The sequence below is a fragment of the Megascapheus bottae genome, chromosome 4 (assembly GCF_031878675.1).
Source record: "Megascapheus bottae isolate mThoBot1 chromosome 4, mThoBot2.hap1, whole genome shotgun sequence".
Taxonomy (NCBI): domain Eukaryota; kingdom Metazoa; phylum Chordata; class Mammalia; order Rodentia; family Geomyidae; genus Megascapheus; species Megascapheus bottae.
In genome coordinates this window covers 36,183,637-36,203,558 of record NC_143512.1, presented here as the reverse complement: position 1 = coordinate 36,203,558, position 19,922 = coordinate 36,183,637, and the positions used below count along the sequence as shown (strand labels likewise).

The 19,922-nt window shown below is 33.6% G+C and overlaps 1 protein-coding gene across 2 annotated transcripts in view; it reads right to left on the bottom strand.

Annotated features, from left to right (window-relative positions):
- Positions 1-19,922, bottom strand: part of Edil3 (EGF like and discoidin domains 3) — a 380,429-nt gene that overhangs the window by 136,759 nt on the left and 223,748 nt on the right. For both annotated transcript variants that reach the window (XM_090331670.1, XM_090331669.1), the window contains exon 6: positions 2,869-3,050. In XM_090331670.1, coding sequence (XP_090187796.1) covers positions 2,869-3,050 — 182 coding nt within the window. The remainder of the gene's footprint in view (positions 1-2,868; positions 3,051-19,922) is intronic.

Here is a 19,922-nt window from a genome sequence, read left to right as displayed (position 1 = left end):
GTTTTTCCCCCTTCCTTTTCCTATTTCAAATAAACAAATAAACGTATATACAATACACCAAGTAGCAAAGTCAGATACAGTAACAACATGAGATTCTTATCTCCAATTAACCACTAGAAAACTGGGAGTGGTACTGTGGCTCCAGAGACAGAGTGCTAGCTTTGAGCTGAAGAGCTGAGGGACAAATCTGAGGCACAGAGCTCAAGCCCCATGACTGATTAAAAAGAAAAATAACAAGAAGTTCAATGTATATTGATCCAAAATTACCTTAGAAATAAAAGAAGTGAAAATGTATTGTGCATTGCCATAAAAATAAATATATGTAAGAAAATAATACATATTTTAAAAACAAGTAAGATATTGTTATTTTAACACTGTCTACTTATTAAAGTATCCAAATGTCTTACATAATCTTGTATTTTTTCTTCTTGTATTTTTAATGAGATAATTCAAGATATATTGCTGTATAAAGCTGACATTTCTAACATATGTCAAAGATAGAAAGTGATATTATATTATGCTATGTTCACTAGAACATAATAACATGTGTAGTATTATGACTATTTAGTCACTGAAAAAAATAAATGAAGAAACAGATCACAAAGCAATGTAAAAAAATGTTTTTTAAACTTCATGTACCAGACTAATGCTTTAAATCCAGAACCAATTATGAGCATTGTGGTATTAATAATAATTATATTCTGGGCATGTAAATTTAAAATGGCAATTTCATTTTTCATTTATCAAGACAGTGGAGAAAATTAAACTGAATAATAATTAGTACATGTTTGCCAGGCACCCTAAAGATTAGGGAAATTCAATGCTTATTACAAGTGGGCTTAAGCAAAGTACTCAAACATTTCTTTTGAAGGACTGAATATAAATAAAAGAATTAAGTGACAAGAAGAATTAATAATGAGTGCTTCAACATAGGATTTGCTACCTGATTAGACTTCTCATTTTCTATAATGTGACTTTTTAAAAAAATAATTGACAATGATTTTCTTTTGTGAAAAAATAGGTAAGGACGTGAGTTGTTATTGAAGTATACAATAGTAAAAATATCTATCTATCTATCTATATATCTATATATATCTTGGACACAGTCACTAAGTATTTATTGAGGATGTGATGAATTTTTAGTTTTTCCCCAAATATACATATATAATGCTTACATTTACTGTTTTTCTCTAAGATCATATTATCACCTTCATAGTCAAGGTAAAATCTTTTGTTTTGGTGATCTTCATAATCATCATCGTCTCACTGCTCTTAAAATAATAAAAGATATTATTGTGCAAAAGTTGGTAAAGAAAGTCTTGTGTAATCTATATGTCTGAGAAATGACCACTGTGATACTCTGTTGAAACCATTTCTTTCTACAATTCATGGGACAAAGAGTGCTAAAATTCATACACTGAAAAGCAGAATGATACATCGTATAAAGGATGAAACAAAGTAGCACAAACATAAAATAAAAACTCTGGGCATAACATATGAGACCTTTTTAAGCTTTTATTGTATCTTCAAAACTACAAATTCATTTCAAAATAATCAAGAAAAGTCACTAAAATGCCTTTGAGTGTTTAGTAGTAAATAATGTATAAGCATTTTCATTTTATGTATCTATTTTCTATCTTAATTGGGTTATTATTATGTGATAAAAATTGTACAGATGTGGCATTTTTCATTCTCTGCAATTCTCTTTGCACACATGGCTACAGTATGAAAGTCAAGGTTAATTTAAGGAGTAATTTGTGCACATGAATGTAAACATAAATTCATAAAACCAAACAAGACCTTTAGGTAAACATATACAGCTGTTTAGATCAATGGAATTCATGTAAGATATATGATGGTTTCTCAGAGATCTCAACAATGGAAACAATTGAATGGAGGGAATTCTAGCCCAATACCGAAAGTATGGTAAACTTCCCAGTTGGTTTCAAATCAAATTTTCTTTGTATTAGCTGGCTGTAAAGCAACATTTATATATTGCATTTACTAACATCACATTGGGGACTTCTTGTTTCTCTGACTGAAACTAAGGTAAATAAGAGGAACATATCATCCATTTAAAAGAATTCAAATTCTACACTAGCTCTCCATTTCATTGAAATGAGGTTTTAAAAAAGCTGCTAGTATGATCTTATGTCACAATAAACTCATCACTACATATGAACAAATCATGTAGCAACCTTACTTGTCAGGATTTTCTACATGCTGCTCCGAGATCTCTTAACCTTTCATCATACATTTCCTATGCACCCAGGCTCTAGTGAAAGGTATCTTCCAATGCCTACTTCAAATGTTATATTTCCTGTATCAGTTTCTTAATATAATCCCTTCATAATCTGATCCCTCTGTATATTGAAATTTTACTACCTTAGTATACATCAAGCACATGTTAGATTTGAATGTGCCATGTTGATGAGGTATAAGCTTTCATAGAAACAAGTTTTGATCATCTTTCATATAGTCCTTTATATCATGTTAACTGACTGCACATAAAGCACTTAAACCAAGTGAATATCAGATGGCATCACTTCTATTTGTATCTGCAAAAGCACTTAACATTTCACTGTACTATTACTGCCTTCTCTTGTTTTAAAACACAGCTAGCAGATAAGAATACATGGCAATAAATTGAGATATCCTCAGTTATTGAAAGGTCTAAGGACTGTTGAATATTACCATAGTCCATTGTGCATGTTTCTAGCAATTTTAAAGTTTGTCGCTGGTTTGATCCTGACCCACATAATCCTTTTCTCTGACCACGAGGAAGAATCTCAGTGAATTTGATTTTGCCTACTTTTTTAAGTGACTCAGATCATTTTGGCAACAGTTTTTTCCCCGTGCTATTGTTACCTGAATCCATGGCCATCTGTCATTTTCTGCGGCTGTCCAGGCGTTAATAAGCCCCTTCTTATTAAGACGTGCATAGTATGGATACCATTTCTGGAGTCCAAAAAGAGCTCGATGGGTAGATGAAGCCGTGATTTGCTGATTAGATATGATGCCACCTTCAATCCCCAATGGGCCTGAACATTCTGAGAACAGATCAGGAAAAATGTAAGTTTATTAGAAATTATATACATATAAAGATTATTAAAGATGAGAGGAAGTGCTTTTTAAATGATGTTAATTTAAGTTGATAGACTAATTTTTGTCTTTCTCTGTGTACAAACAGTGAATAGAGGTCACTACCTCTATCAAGACATGAACTTTTTCCTTTACTATTGTTATTTGGTTGTGGATCGTATCAATAAAAGATAAGAGAAAGATAACAGTAAGAAAGAAAAACATTGTAAAATGCCTTTCCCAGATTTTATACTCTCAGAGATGATCAGGCTTCATAAATCAATCATAAGCTCTCAGCAAATATCTGTTCATCTTTTTAAGAATTTATTTTCATTATCTTTAAGTCATTGTATAAAGGAGGTGCATTCAACAACGCAGTTTATGAATATGATGTACTTTATCAGTGTCAATGTTTTAATCATTCTCTCTCATTACTCCCAATCCTACTTCTGTCCTCTATTTTCTTAATTTTATAGGCTATGAATTGAATTTTATGATTACATTCTCTTCCCTCCTTCCTTTCTTTATTAATCTACCATCCCCTTCCCATCATTAACCTTACCTTACTTTCAAGGATCCACATCCTGAGATTTAACTTTGTTGGACTGTGTTTTAGCCCTTCTAAGGAATTCCACTTTTGAGTTTTCCCATGAATTGACCATATTTTAGTAATACATTTGCTTATACAGGCATGTCTTCTCAAAATGCTTATTTATATATTTATAGTTTAATTTTAAATTCCACATAAGAGAGAAAGATATTTTGTGTATCTGGGCCTGACTTAATGTTTTTTCCATGTCCTTCCATTTCTTTATAAATGTTACTCTACCATTATTTCTTATGGATGAGTAAAATGTCATTATATATCATAAATATATATCATATATTGTATCATACGTAGATATAGATATAGATATGTCACATTTTCTTCACCTATTTATCTATCGATGGGTATCTAGGCTAACTCATACATTAGCTATGGTTGTTAGTGCTGTAATGAACATAGCTGTGCATGTGACCTTACTAAATTATAGTTTTCAATTTTGGGTAAATGATTAAGAGTGGGATAACTAGATCCTATGGTTGTTCTTTGTTTATATGTTGGAGCAATCTCCATAGTGCTTTCCAGCATGGCTGAATGAGTTCACATTCTCATCAAAAGTGTACTGTCACTCAACAAAGAACTGGTCAACTAGATAGTATGTATAATTTTTATATTAACCTTAAAAATTATAGAAATTTCACATGCTATTTGTAAAGTTTATAAAATAAGACCAAACTTATTTTATGAGTTGGTAACTCTGTGACAGAATAAGGAAATCAAGATATTAAAATGCTTACCTTTCTAATATTTTCAATTCAAAATTGAAACTGCTCATAATGATCTGGCAGTTCAAAGTCTTAGCAATTTCCTTACAAATACCTAAAACTTGAAAACTTAAAATTTCCTAAAAAAATCATATGATAGTAAGTTTGAAATAACAAATTAAATAAAGTGCTCTTACATGCTAAATTTCACTTTTTAAAGTCAATAATGAAAATTCTAAACCAATAGGATTATAATATTATAATTTTTATTAAATTACTAAATTTATTGTTAGGATTTTAACCCAACACTGTGCTGTCTAGACCACTCTTTCTAATCACCTGTACAATGCTTCAATTCTTTTTCTCTAGTTGTTTTTGAAATAGGGTTTTATTTCTAGCCTTGGCCAGCCTGGTCTATAATTCTCCTGTTTATGCTTCCCATTTTCCTAGAATGACAGGCATGTAACATCTTACCAAGTTATTGGTTGACATGGAGTGTTACAAATTTCTTTTGGGGTTTGCCTGCAGCCATAATCTTCCTTTAGCCAGTTTAGTCAGTGCCTGGCTAACATCTGGTTTTTAAAATTTTATAAACATTTCATGCATCATGCGCAAGTATTTTAGTATAGATTGGGAAAATAGATTCACTATTTCTTTACAAATTCAATTGCAATGTTAAAATATAAAGAGTATCTTATTATTATAACATAACTTAAATTACCACCACAAGCACTTTGCATTTATATTCCCCCCAAATTCTAACATTAATGGGTAATGAAATATTTGTGCTTAGATTGGTATTGATTGTAAATATGAAATATAGAATTTCACACCTGTATTATAACAGTTTTTAGAAATGAAAATGCTATTTCTCATTGATAATAAACAATTTCATTGATTTTAAGGTGCTTTTTAAAAATTAATATTTATTTATTTATTTTTATATTTTTACTGTAATTAATAGAAGGGTTACATTACATTTGCCAGATGGATGTTGCATTACTTCACATACATTGATACCCTTTCTCATGTCTTGGTCCCCATTTCCCTCCCCCCAAAAAAAACTAATATTTAAATAGAAGTAGAGCTCATAATTGTGGCATTATACGTAGAAATCAGTGGGAGTTCCAATAAGAAATATGTACGTAACCCTAAGAACATTACTGCCAATTTACTAAAAACATAAATATTTTGCCAGATGATGACGCTATGTGGATTAGTAACTATCCACATTAAATGACATTAGTAAAGATATCATTAATACAATAAAATGTCATCTTTGCATTTGAAAATTAGTATCAGTCACTTAACACGTATCATCTTGACAAAAGGTGTTTTTTTGTGTATGTGCGAGGGGTTCATGGGGCTTGAACTTGACCTGGTCACTATTCTTGAACTCTTCAGTTCAAGGCTACCACCCTACCCTTGAGCCAAGGCCCACTTCTCGTTTTCTAGAGTTAATTGAAGATAAGAGTCTCAGGTCCTTTTGTGCCCGGGCTGGCTTTGAACTTTAATACTCATATCTCGGCTTCCTGAGTAGCTAGGATTATAGGGGTAAGCCACTGTGCCTTGCCAACAATGTGGTATTTTTAAACATGCAATTAGAACTGTTTAACACTTTATAAACATGTAATATATCATTTTGGAAGTTATTCATTTTAAAAATTACAGTATTAGAAGCTACAGATAGCAGTAAAATTTTCACATTATGAAAGATTTAACACTGAAAAACTCAATGATTCTTTATATTTTTATTTTGTTTCCAATATTAAATCTAGAAATTTTACAGACTTTCTAAAAACCCTAAGAAATTTAATGATGACACTAGGTTGAATTCTAAAATATGTGAGAGCTAGGTTTTTAGAATATTGCAATTTTCTAGGAGCTCATGCCTTTAAATTTAGCTACTCTGGAGGCTGAGATCTGAAGATTGTAGCCATCTTGGATAAGTTGTGAGAATCATTTTTATCTCCACCAAAAAAGCAGGATGTAGAGCTGTGACTTGAGTGATGGGAGCACCCACTTCAAATAAAAAAGCTCAGAGACAATGCCCAGGGGTTGAGTTCAAGCCCCAGCCATTAAAAAAAAGTCTGCTGGAGGGGATGTGGCTAGGAGGGATCACTACTACACTGTTGGTGGTTGTGCAAACTCGTTCAACTACTATGGAAAGCAGTATGGCACTTCCTCAAAAGACTAAACATAGAGCTCCACTATGACCCAGAAATTCCACTACTTGGCAATTACTTAATCGTCCAGAAACAAGGACATACTAAATCCACTAGCACAATGATGTTCATTGCAGCACTATTTACCATAGCAAAGTTATGGAGCTATCCCAGATGCCCCTCAGTTGATGAGTGGATCAACCTGATGTGGTATTTATACACAATGGAATTCTATGCTGCTGTCAGAAAGAACAACATTGCCCCATTTGTAAGGAAATGGAAAGACTTGGAAAAAATCATATTGAGTGAAGTAATCCAGACTCAAAGGAACATATGCTCAATGGTTTCCCTCATTTGTCACAATTAGTAGAAACCTTGGGCTCTTCTAGCAGAGGTTTACAAAAGGGCAACCCTAGATACATAAGGCCATACTGTATGATGCTAAATGAAAGGACCTCAAGGACATAGAAACAAAAGCCATATAATGAGTGATTGTTGTCCTTAATGTACTATGTTATCTCTCATCTCTTTTGCTGTTCCTTGGTTCCTCGGTGTTATTCAGTAGGTATATAAAACAACTTTAAGTTAAATTCTTGCAGCACTTGCAAACAAGTTGCATGTAAGAGTAGATCTCATTCCACAAGAGGCAGTTAAGAATTCTTTGCTAGTCTTTTTAACCTGCTAATCTCTTATGTAGTTAATTCATCTTCACAAATATTGACTATAAACAATTTCATTATCATATAAATCAAATATAAGTCAGTCCTTGTTATAATAGTTGGTTTGCCATAATTCTCCCAACTACTGTCATGACTTCATTAGCCATGAATATTCATTCATTAAAACAATTAAGAAGCACAGTGACATTTTATATTAATGTAGGGTTTCATACTTTAGAAAGTAGATTATTTGCCAGTCCTGGGGCTTGAGGTAGGAGCCTGAGCACTGTACTTGGGCTTCCTTAGGATAGATCTCTACCACTCGAGTCATAGCACCACTTCTGGCTTTTTCTATGTATTTTGTACTGAGGAATCAAACTCAGGCTTCATGCATGCTAGGGCAAACACTCTACCATTAGACCAAACTCCCAGACCAAAAAGGATTTTTATATGAAGTATGCTATTTTGGCAGTTCCAAACTTGTAGATGTTGCTTCTCCAGGGCCTCAACTCCATCTTTCAAGCAATCTTTGGCAAAATGTACATATTTATTCTCCCACCTGTCTCCAGTCAGAAAAGCTAACACAGAATAATTAAGTACAATGAACAGTTCATGGCTAAAGCCTGATTTCACAGAGTAATACCTGTTAGTGGTCAATTAATATTTTTGTCTTGTTTTCAAAAATTCATTTTATAATAAACCAACTCTCCAGTCATGGTGGTATTGAGGGCAAAACATACTTTTCCTTTATAACTATGAGCAAATATGAGCCTTGTATTTATTTCACACAGGCAAGTTATTGTTACAGTAGTATCCCTTCATAAACATGGAGACCACAATGAAATGGATGGTATCTTACTAAAAGATGCAGAATCCAATGTCTTTCTGTCCATAAATTATCTACCTCCTCAAGGTCCTATTAAATCCAACAGTTAGAAGAAGCAGTGAAGGAATTATGATTCAGAACAGAAATGATTATATAGCTAAGATTAAGAGACTATAATTCACAAAGAAATATTTTCCAAAGGCAATACCGAGTTACACATTGCTGATATTGTGGATAAATGAATAAAGAGATAATATTAGAGAGGATTGATGAGGTTTAAAAAGTTCATCCACATGAGTTTTCTTATATAACCTTCAAAATATATTTTGAAAAGCTATCTCCCTTGTTTGACAAATACAGGTACTAGCAGTGAAGAAAATTAAAAGTAACTTAAGAGGAAAGCATTTAGGGATTCTTTAAATTTTGATTTGATATTTTTCTTCTGCAGTTAACCTTATTTGAGGTAATAGCCAAGCCTCACCAAAAGAATATGGTAGTAGAACGAATATGGAGAAGATACAGAGTATTCTTTTATATATATATATATTTATTGTAATTAATAAAAGGGTTACATGATATTTGCCAGATAGAAGGTGCATTAATTCACATACATTGATACCCTTTCATATGTCTTGGTACCCATTACCCTCCCCCCACCCACCACCCACTCCCCGTATTGGTTTTCCCCCCTTCCCTATCAAGTTTTAGATAACCAAATACAAATAAATTCAATATATCAGATAACAAAGTGAGATACTGTAACAATATGAGATACCCAAGGGACAGCAAAGGAGATGAGGGATAACATAGTACATTAAGGACAACAATCATTCGTTATATGGCTTTTGTTTCAATATCCTGGAGGTCCTTTCAATTAGCTTCATACTATATGGCCTTAGATACAGAGTATTCTTAGAAGCACTCAGTGTGAGACACTTGAAATATGTAGAATCAATAGGTGAAAATCTATCACAGAGATTCACAGAAGCAAATACTGGGAGTACATAGGGGTCTGTTTCTGAATTGCTGAAATCTGCCTTTAGCCTTTCCTGGGCCTATACAATGCTTATCTCTGTAGATACGGCATTTCCTATTTGACTAATATATCCCACTCTGCTGTTGCCATCCATCCATGTGTCCATCAATTTGTTCATACTCCATTCATTTCATTCATTTTTCAAAATATCTAAGTAGCATTGGTATAGAATGAATAAGGCAGAAAAAATATCTCTGCTCTTAAGAAATCCATATGTTCCTGGAAAGAAGAGTTATAAATAAACACCTTGTACCTCTTTTTTTTTAAATTTTCCTTTTGTCTTGTTTATTCATTTATGTTTTGGGTACAGTAAGCAGAGACCCAGAAATTATGCATCCCAGGGTCAACAAAGCAGCAGTGGTCCTCAACACTATGTTGAAAATGAACTATAATATTTGTGGGTGGGGACCGAAAGGAAAAAATTGGAAGAGAGAGTGAGGAAAAAAGAAATTGTTAAAACAAAACAACTCTAAGATTCCACCTCACTCTAGTTAGAATGGCCATGATTAAGAAATCTAATAACAACAGATGCAGGGGGTGGATGTGGCCAGGAGGGAGCATTACTACACTGTTGGTGGGAGTGCAAACTCATTCAACCATTATGGAAAGCAGTATGGCAGTTCCTCAAAAGACTAAACATAGAGCTCCCCTAGGACCCAGCAATTTCACTACTTGGCATTTACCTAATCATCCAGAAACAAGGACATACTAAATCCACTAGCACAACGATGTTCATTGCAGCACTATTTACTATAGCAAAGTTATGGAGCCATCCCAGATGCCCCTCAGTTGATGAGTGGATCAACCTGATGTGGTATTTGTACACAATGGAATTCTATGCTGCTGTCAGAATTTGTAAGGAAACGGAAAGACTTGGAAAAAATCATATTGAGTGAAGTAAGCCAGACTCAAAGGAACATAGGCTCAATGGCTTCCCTCATTTGTCATAATCAGTAGAAACCTTGGGCTCTTCTAGCAGAGGTTTACAATAGGGCAAACCCTAGATACATAAGGCCATAAAATATAATGCTAAATGAAAGGACCTCCAGGATATAGAAACAAAAGCCATATAATGAATGATTGTTGTCCTTAATGTACTATGTTATCTCTCATCTTTTTTGCTGTCCCTTGGCTATCTCATATTGTTACAGTATTTCATCTGGTTATCTGATATATTGTATATATGCTTATTTGGTATTTCAAGTCAGATAGGGAAGGGGGGAAATCAAGTTGAGGGGGGTGGGGGTGAGGAGGGAAATGGGGACCATGACATGAGAAAGGGTATCAATGTTTTTGAAGTAATGCACCCTCTGGTGAATATAATGTAGCCCTTCTATTAATTATAATAAAAATATATAAAAATAGTTAAAAAAGTAATTTCTCTTTCTCTGACTTACATAATTATAACCATTCTGTACAGCACCTTTACAATAATGGTATAGAACTTCATGAAGAAATAAAATATTTATCATAACAAAAACAAGCTTATAAACAACACCTCATCTTATTGTATAATTCATTTTCAAAAGTTAAAATAAAAAACATTTTGACCTGTATTCCCGCAGAGATTTGGAAGCCTTCTTTAGAAACGTTTTTTTTTGCTGAGTGAAGCAGAAGAGTGCTTTGTTACTAATGGAAAACAATGAGACTGACAGTGAAATGGGTCTCTTTTCATGTAACTGCCACAAAGCATTACCAAATGTTTCTGAAACATATCATCATTACCCCATCATTATCATGAGCTTTGTGCTCAGTGTGATCAGTGCTGAATTGAGCAGTGGAATACCTTAGTGGAATATAAACATAGAAAATAGTCATGGAAAATTGTCATCTATTGCTTTACTCGGGCATGACAATAACCCCAAATTAATGAGTCCATTCAACAATGACAACCAGAGGCTTTTAGGTATCATTTGCATAGTCATTTAAAATAAATGTATCACCTGAATTATCTGAGTAGGCTGTAAATGCCTCCTGACCTGAGACCCTGCTGTTCAAACTAACACTAAGCAATTGAGTGATGTCACCTGACAGGTTGAGCCAGCACAGCTGGGCCAGCTGGGGCCAAGTCTCAAGTGCTCTCCCCAGAGCTCCCTCAGACGTGAATAAAAAGAGCTTCAGAGTCAAGGCCTTCTAGCTCTGTAAGCTCATCCTCTGGAGTGTAGCAAAGAATGGCGTCTGCATTTTATTGATCTTGCAGCTGACAAGAATGCAGTACATCAAGATGTCTCACATTTTGCTTCTGAGTGTGCTGATTAAGCTTTCAAATAAGTGAGCTGCACTGCTGAATGTGGAACAGGAATGTATAGCTTTCATTTGCTCTGTCTCAATATACAGACATCTTTAGAGTGAAAGGATTTCAAATTAGAGTCATGTAAGGAACAAATCTCCTTTAAACATCTCCAGTCCTCATTCTCTATGAGGATCTCATCTTCTTATATGAGTGAGTTCTCTGCTGTGCTTAACACAGTGTGATAATTGTGCTGAACACAAGGGCTGGCAAATGGATTACTGATGACCTTCAGGTCTGCAGAAATCAGTGCTGATTCAAACGTATGCTTCCTTCTGTGATATTTGGATGGTGCCTTTCTTTTATTCTTAGTGTTTGCTTCCTGTTTGAACCTTTGAGACTAAGTATTGAATTGATGACAGAGAGATAGAAGCCATATATATTTTTTTCAGCACAGTGCCCTGGGGGGTAAAAGGAACCCTTGAATATTATTTTTATCTGGTGAAACTTGTCTATTAAGCCACTACACAACTGACCTAATTTCTCACTGAGTTATTATTTTTCTGGTTTTAGGAAGCTGTGAGAAGATATGAGGACAAGAGATGGAATGAGGATGGGAAGTTAGGAAAATCTTATTAAGACTCATCTCAGTAAAGAGCCTGAATATCTGATAGACACAGATAGATGCCAGTGTTTCTTCCTGAATACAAGAATGGAGGGGGGTTTGAAGGTGAGTAGCTTTTCCTCTACTCACTCAAACATGCTTATGCAGAGCCCCATGTGAGCTTCTGGTTATAACACTGAAAGCAATTACTGTAGAAGAACTTAAAGTGCAGATCTCATTTGGCAGTGGTTATATTGTTGTTTTTTTTATATTTTGTTTTTGTTTTATTTTTTAATTTTCTCCCTTCACATCTAGAAAGTGCTCCTTTGTATAGTCTGCTTCATATACAACAAACAACCTTGCTTAGGCAAACCAACAGTTTCAAAATCATCCAAATTGCTCTGGAAAATTAGATACCTTTTCTAGGATTGCACATAAAATACATGTATACCTTGAAGTAAAGGTTAATTCTTTCTAACAGATAAGCTGTGATTTATCTAAATGCCGATTTCCTTCCTGATCCTGAAATCTATGATTCTGTGAGTTATGGCTATAAAAGTATTTTTGCTCATTTTTTCAGGAATTGTATTATATTATTATTCCTTATGGGATGACCCAGAAAATGCGCAGGTCAAGTGATAAGGCCCAATTATCTATGTATTATTTTTCTGAGATAATAAGCTTCCTAAAAATAGAAATAATGTCTATTGCATTATTGATGTTTCCAAAGTACTTAACATTTAGGCTTAGAAACTGGCAGTTAGTGACACTGAGAGTTAAATCAAAACAAATCATAGTTGATTTTGGAATTATTTCTCTTCCTTAATTGAAATGGAGTGAATCCTCTGAATATATATATTATTATTACTGAGTGAGAGCATTTGGTTTTTCAAGTGCTAAATTCACTTTTGTGGATACACAATATTTCAGCAACTTGTGCTCAAAATTCCACTTAAACTGCACATCCCATCTTCTACTGACTGAAGATAAAAACATTGTTTGATCATATATTTGTCTATGTTGTCAAAAGCCTGCAATTAAAAGCCTGTAGATGTACACCTGCCTATTCTTTCTTTCTGATAGAATGTACATTGACATAGCAAAGAGCTGAAAAGTAGAATAATGATTACCAAGGGAAAATGCTAAGGATGGGGTGGGGGATATTGTTGCCAGAATAAGCATGAGATGAAAACTACATTTCAATATTCAAATATTGCTATTAAGAAGACACATTTCCATGCTTTTATATTATTTAGATCTTCTGAGATTTTTTGGCAAATGCATATCTGTATATGCACAGTAAGACAGAACTGCAGATGTTGAATTACAAAACAATATTATTGGCATTCCACACACTATTTTTATTTGTGAGATAAATCACAGTCCCAAATCCAATTACTAGTGCTATCTAGCCATCTTTCCTCTACATTTTTTTACACTGGATGTTATCTCAGGTCAAAAATGAAGTCTCTGTATTCCAGAGGTCAGAAAAAAACAAGAGGTGAAAAAGTAAGCCACTATAAGTGTCAATTTGTGGTAAAATGAGCTCTTTTATACTGAATCCCTTTGGAAAATTATCGAAGAACCAATGAAGAGAAATACAGAGTGTGGGAATACACAGTTGATTAGTGATTCCTTTGGATTCTAGAATCATCTATATTAATCATCCTTTCTTTGAATCTCTCTGTCGCTGTCTCTGCCTCTTTTTTTCTCTGCTTCTCTCTCTTTTCCTCACTGTTTTTTTTTTAATTTTCTTTTTTGTAATACAAGGTACTTGGGATTATTCCAAGTTTTACTACATGCCAAGAAAATGCTCTAACATGTTAGAGCACATTTCTAGACAAGGAAACTATACTTATCTAACTATTTTTTTCTTTTTTCTTTTTTTTTTTTTTGCCAGTCCTGGGCTTGAGCTCAGGGCCTGAGCACTGTCCTTGGACTTTCTCAAGGCTAGAGCTCTACCACTTAAGCCTAGCACCACTTCCAGCTTTTTTTTTTTTTTCTATGTATGTGGTATCAAGGAATCGAACCCAGGTCTTCGTGCATGCTAGGCAAGCACTTTAACCACTAGGCCAAATTCCTGGCCCCGGAAACTATACCTATCTAGCAAATGGTTTTAAAGTCTCTTCTCTAAGTATCCTCTTCAGCCTGGCTTTTTTTTTTTTTAATTGCGTGTGTGTGTGTGTGTGTGTGTGTGTGTGTGTGTGTGTGTGTGTATTTCCAAAATGCCAGTGTTTCCAGTAACTAACAGAGATAATATGTGATAAGATACATTTAAAAACTGAATATTCCTACAAACAAAAGTACCACTTAGGTTTCAATATGACATTTCCAGTGGCTTTAGTTGTCCTGAAAGGGATGATTCAACATCAAAATTTAAATATAATAAATCTAAAGCTATTAGAACAGAATGATTTATGCAGTTTATAAAAAGGCAATTTAGGATAATTTAATAGAGTAACAATTATATTATGCATCTGTAGAAGCTAAGCCAGATTTTCATATATAATCTTTCATTCAGCACAGATTCATACTAGGTCTATTTTTATAAAAGAATGAATATGAAATAGCCTAGTAAAGAGAAAACAGTAAAACATTAAAACCATTGCTGCTCCTTAAATGTATTATGTACAAAAGTAAACACTTGTATTATGTATTTTCAAAACTAATTATTATGTTTATTGAACAATATTACAAAAACTATCTGGAATGAGTATCAGCACTATCTAAAAATGTGTCTCAGTCAAGCAAATCATTTAAAAACCATAGATCTGTAGTTGAACCTTTAGTGACTGAATGAGGATGGACTATTAGCCTCATCAAACAAAATATCCATAATAGAATAAGTTACATTTTCCTGACATTGCAATGGAATGCATCATTGCTATGCATTTCAACCTAATAAGAAAGTTGATAAGTAAATATATTCATTATTATCTTACAATAAAGTATATGATACACAAATTTGGAGTACAATTAAGCCTGTTTCTGCTCATTATGAACATGTAAGTTTTGAATAAAAATAGTCGGTGTTTTTAAATTCCTCAGTTTTCTTTCACATTGGAGTTACAGAAAATGCTGGGTTTTCCAGAAGCTTCCATCTAATGAATGTTGGGCAGCTCATCTCCCTGTTTAAACACAAGGCTAAGCAAGAATTTGGCTGGGTCATGAAGTCACAAGCACAGTGATGGCCAGTTATTAACACAAAATGGGGAAAGAAGAAAACTTAACTTTGTTGAACTTGTACCAAGAGAATAGTGAATTACTGTTCTCAGAAATCATTATTTTATTCAGTTTCTTTAGTTAAAATAGTGAATAGTAATGGTTCCAACTTAATAGTCACATGTCATAAGTAGCCATTTCTTTTAGTATATGAAAAGGGAAAATTCCATTAAATAGATGAGGCTAGAAATTTTTTACACTAGTAAGGGAATAGTTTATTAGTTGGACATTATTTTTTAATTTTCATACTAAAGTCTTCTTAAAGTATAGGAATAATGATGAGATGAGTGAATCACGAATTACTCAGGCAAGGAGTTAGGACAACATATTTTTGGAAAAGTTTGCAGCTAAGTTATGTCAAAACTGCTACAATGAAAAGAAAATAGAAATGTTTATTTTACTTTTAGAAACTGACTTCATCAAGTTGTAAAATTTGTAAATGAAGGTAATATTTTAGGAAACAAGGTCATTAATACAGAGTAATCATAAATAGTTCAAATCCTGGATACATAGGCCATATAGGATGAGGCCAAATAAATTGACCTCAAGGACATGGGAACAAGAGTTTAATTATGAGGGACTGTTTTTCTTAATGTACTATGTTTTTTTCTCTTCTCTTGTGTTGCCCTTTGGTTAATCTCATATTGTTATACAGTATCTGACTTTGATATATATATATATATATATATATATATGTGTGTGTTTATTTATTTGAAATAGGAGGGGAAAAAGATTAGGGGAGGGGTAAGGGGAGGGAAATGGGACAAAAACATGAGAAGGAGTATCAATGTGTGAGAAATAATGCACCTTCTATCTGGTGAATATACTATAGCCCCTCTTTACATTAAAATAAAATTTAAAAAAATAATTAAGAAGAAAACAATAGGGCCGGGGTTTGGCCTAGTGGTAGAGTGCTTGCCTAGCATGCACGAAGACCCGGGTTCGATTCCTCGGTACCACATATATAGAGAAAAGCTGGAAGTGGTGCTGAGGCTCAAGTGGTAGAGCTCTAGCCTTGAGAAGGTCCAAGGACAGTGCTCATGCCCTGAGCTCAAGCCCAGGACTGGCAGTAGAAACCTTGGGCTCTCCTAGCAGAGATTTGCAATAGAGCAGAACCTTGATACATAAGGCCATATAGTATAAAGCTAATTGAAAGGACCTCTAGGATATTGAAACAAAAGCCATATAATGAATGATTGTTGTCCTTAATGTACTATGTTGTCTCTCATCTCTTTTGCTGTCCCTTGGTTATCTCATATTGTTACAGTATCCCACTTTGTTATCTGATATATTGGATATATTTGTATTTGGTTATTTGAAATTGGATAGGGAAGGGGGGGAAACCAAGATGGGGGAGTGAGGGGAAGGGAAATGGGGACCAAGACATGTGAAAGGGTATCAATGTATCTGAATTAATGCACCTTCTATCTGGCAAATATCATGTAACCCTTTTATTAATTACAATAAAAAATATTAAAAAAAAGAAGAAAAAATACAGAGTAAATGTAATTAATGGAGTATGTAAATTGTGTACTCAATCTTTGCAAACTTTTATTAGTGCATGGAAATTATCACTACAATTCTTATTAAGGAAATAAAAGGAAATATGATTCTAAAAACTGCTACTCTGAGTAGGGTCTCAAACAAAAATTGTGTCTTGTTTCATGAAAGATTTTGAGTTATAAAGCCAGAGAATTTGGGGTTTGAATTTCCATAGTGCCTGATCTTAACATATGTGGCCTCCAGGAATTTGCCTAACCTTTCATCATTTCCATATTAGTCCAGTCTCCACATTCTTCTGCATTTTAGAATAACTTGTGAAGACGTGTTTAAAAAATCCCAATGGCAGGACACAGCTCAGACCAATTAAGTGAGAATGCCTTGGGGTGTAAATGATAACTTTTCTTCAAAATGTCTACATACTGACATTAGAACACAAAGAATGGTTGCAGCAAGGTTACCATGTATACTCTAGAGAGCATAATAACCATTTCATAGATTTGTTTGACTGGTTCGGAACAATACTAGCTGAGAACATATCAACTACAGTGCTATCCAATGTACCCATAGTAAATAGTAACTCTAACATTTTTATTTTACTGTCATAAAGAAAAATTAACATATGAGAGTTCAAGTTTGGGGAAAGTGGCTTCCATTGTAATTACCTAGAGACCCATGTTTAAAATTTAGGCTGTAACTCAAAGGAACATAGGCTTAATGGTTTCCCTCATTTATATAAACCCTGGACTCTCCTAGTAGAGGTTTACAGTAGGGCAAAACCTACATACATAAGGCCTTATAGCATTTTATAAATGAAAGGACCTCGAAGATATAGAAACAAGAGCCATATAAGGTGTGTCTGTTGTTCTTAATGTACTGTGTTATTTTCATCTCTTTTGCTGTTCCTTGGTTATTCTCATATTGTTACAGTATCTTACCTTGTTATATGATATATTGTATATATGTTTATTTGTGTATTTGAAATAGTATAGGGAAGGGGAGAAAACAAGATGAGGGGAAGGCTAGGGGTGGGAAATGGGGACAAAAACATGAGAAGGGATAGCAATGTTTATGAAGTAATGCACTTCTATCTGGTGAATATAAAGTAACCCTTCTATTAATTGCAATAAAAATAAAAGAAAGTTGATGAACTCCAAAAAAAGAGAAAAAAAATTATGCTTTAAGTTCAGACAGGTGTCCTTGACCATCGCACATCTTCAATATATATTTAGTGGATCCCCATTCTTATCTAGTCAGAGAAATCTAAAAGGAGTAAATCATATCCTATTTCCCATGAAAATGTATTTTAATGAAACTTACAAGTATATGCAAAAGCAGAATTATTAATCATGGATGATTAGAGGCAATGATTTGAAGTATCATGTCACTTAGCATATCCTAAATACCTTATCCATCATCACATATTTTTGTCACCAAAGCATTCAAATTGTCAGATAAAAACCTTTGCCTGGGGGAAATATAAACTATGGTTCCTTGTAATGAATGAAAATAAAATGATTGCCCGTGGTGTATCTAGCCTCACTGGAAATAAAAATTTCTAATTAAATAACCTACTTTTAGAATAGATCTGTGCTGGGGACTTCTTAAATTTGGAACACCAAATAGGAGTTTCCTATGGATAGGTCATATATTTTAACACTTTGATAAGTCCAGTTAACAGCCCTGAAAATCAACTATATGATCAAGTTACCACAATCTGATATCAGAGTAATTTTATCTTTAGGGTCAATGAAGATAAAGTTTTAGCTGCTGGCAATTTTATTGGCGTAATTACAAAAATGTCATGTCCCCAAGCCTGTCACTGAGAATAACCAGCCATTCCTTCTTAAATGGAAGCCTCCATTTCCTTTTTCTTTAGCATAACCTTTTATGATTTAGCATGGTTTATATTTCTATCAAGTTAATAGAATGATTATATAACTTTGTTCTTATTTCCAAGGCAAGAAAAGAATATGAATTGAAAAAATAAATCATTAAATAGTCCCTAACGTCCAGCTTCTCTCCATGATCTGATTTTTGAGAGCTTAGAAAAGGATTTAGGTACCCTAGTCTCTTATAGATAGGAAGAGCAAAGAAACATGGAGTTATCATTTCAGGAACAAACAAACAAACAAACAAGGAATGGCCTAGTAAATGCAGAAAATATATGATTTTTTATAGACATCTAAAACATGGGTTTTTTTTTAGATGATGAAATGAATCCTTATAGGTTATTTGATTTATGAGATGTGGTTTCCATTCAACAAGATGGTAAATGTCCACTTACATCCCATGTTGGCTGAACCCTGCAATTCTTGTATATATGTTTTATTTTCATGAACCAGAGAGAAGCCTGATATTCTGATGGTGAGTGGCTGAAAAGATGATGGGAGGGAGTTTTGATGAAAATACTTCTTCAAAAGTTTTTATTAAAATTGGCCCTTGATGTAACACTCAATATTAGAACTCTGCTTTTGCTCTCAATTGACTTTGTTAATGCCAAATCATGAGAATTACCTTAAAAGGATACTTCTTTCGTTTATCGTTACTTATCTATGACTAAAAGTTGTAATTTACTGATTAAAAAATGACAAATCCTTAGCTTTACTGTTAGCAGTGTTCTTGATATGTAATCATGTTGGATGACAGAAGTTTGTTTCCTAGTGAGTCTTCTCCTGATTATATGTCACCTGTATTAGAAACTAGAGGAAATTCCAGTATGTATAATTTGCAAAACTAAAGTTTATTTTTTCTTTTGTATTTGTTTTAATAGAAGTGAAGCAGGCTCAATCATTCTGCTGTTTGTGCTTGTGTGCCGAAAAACCCTTAGGATTTGGGGTCTACACCCACAATTTGCTGGGTCTGCTATTATTTACACAGCTGGTAAAGGTGAGAAATTAAATATTGATAAGTGACTCATAAATTCCATTTGTAAAATAATTCAAACAGCAAAATTTAATATACTGAAATTAAAACCAAACAAAGATCATTGGTTATATTATCTATTAAATATGTGGTTAATTTCCCTATGTAAGTATTTCTGCTTCTTGGTCTTTTATTTCTCTTCCTGTAAGATTTGCCATAGTGGAAGATCTCATTACCTGCACAATGATGCCTGCCACCCACCTGCAACCTTCTCCCTCTCCTACACACAGAGTCCAGAGTAAATATTCTGAAGACCTGACCATTTCACTCTGCTAAATATTTCGGCAATGCATCCCAATTATTTAGATGTTTATAAATGTTAACCCCTTTGTACAGAAAATGTACTCTTTAGCAAAAATAAACTAG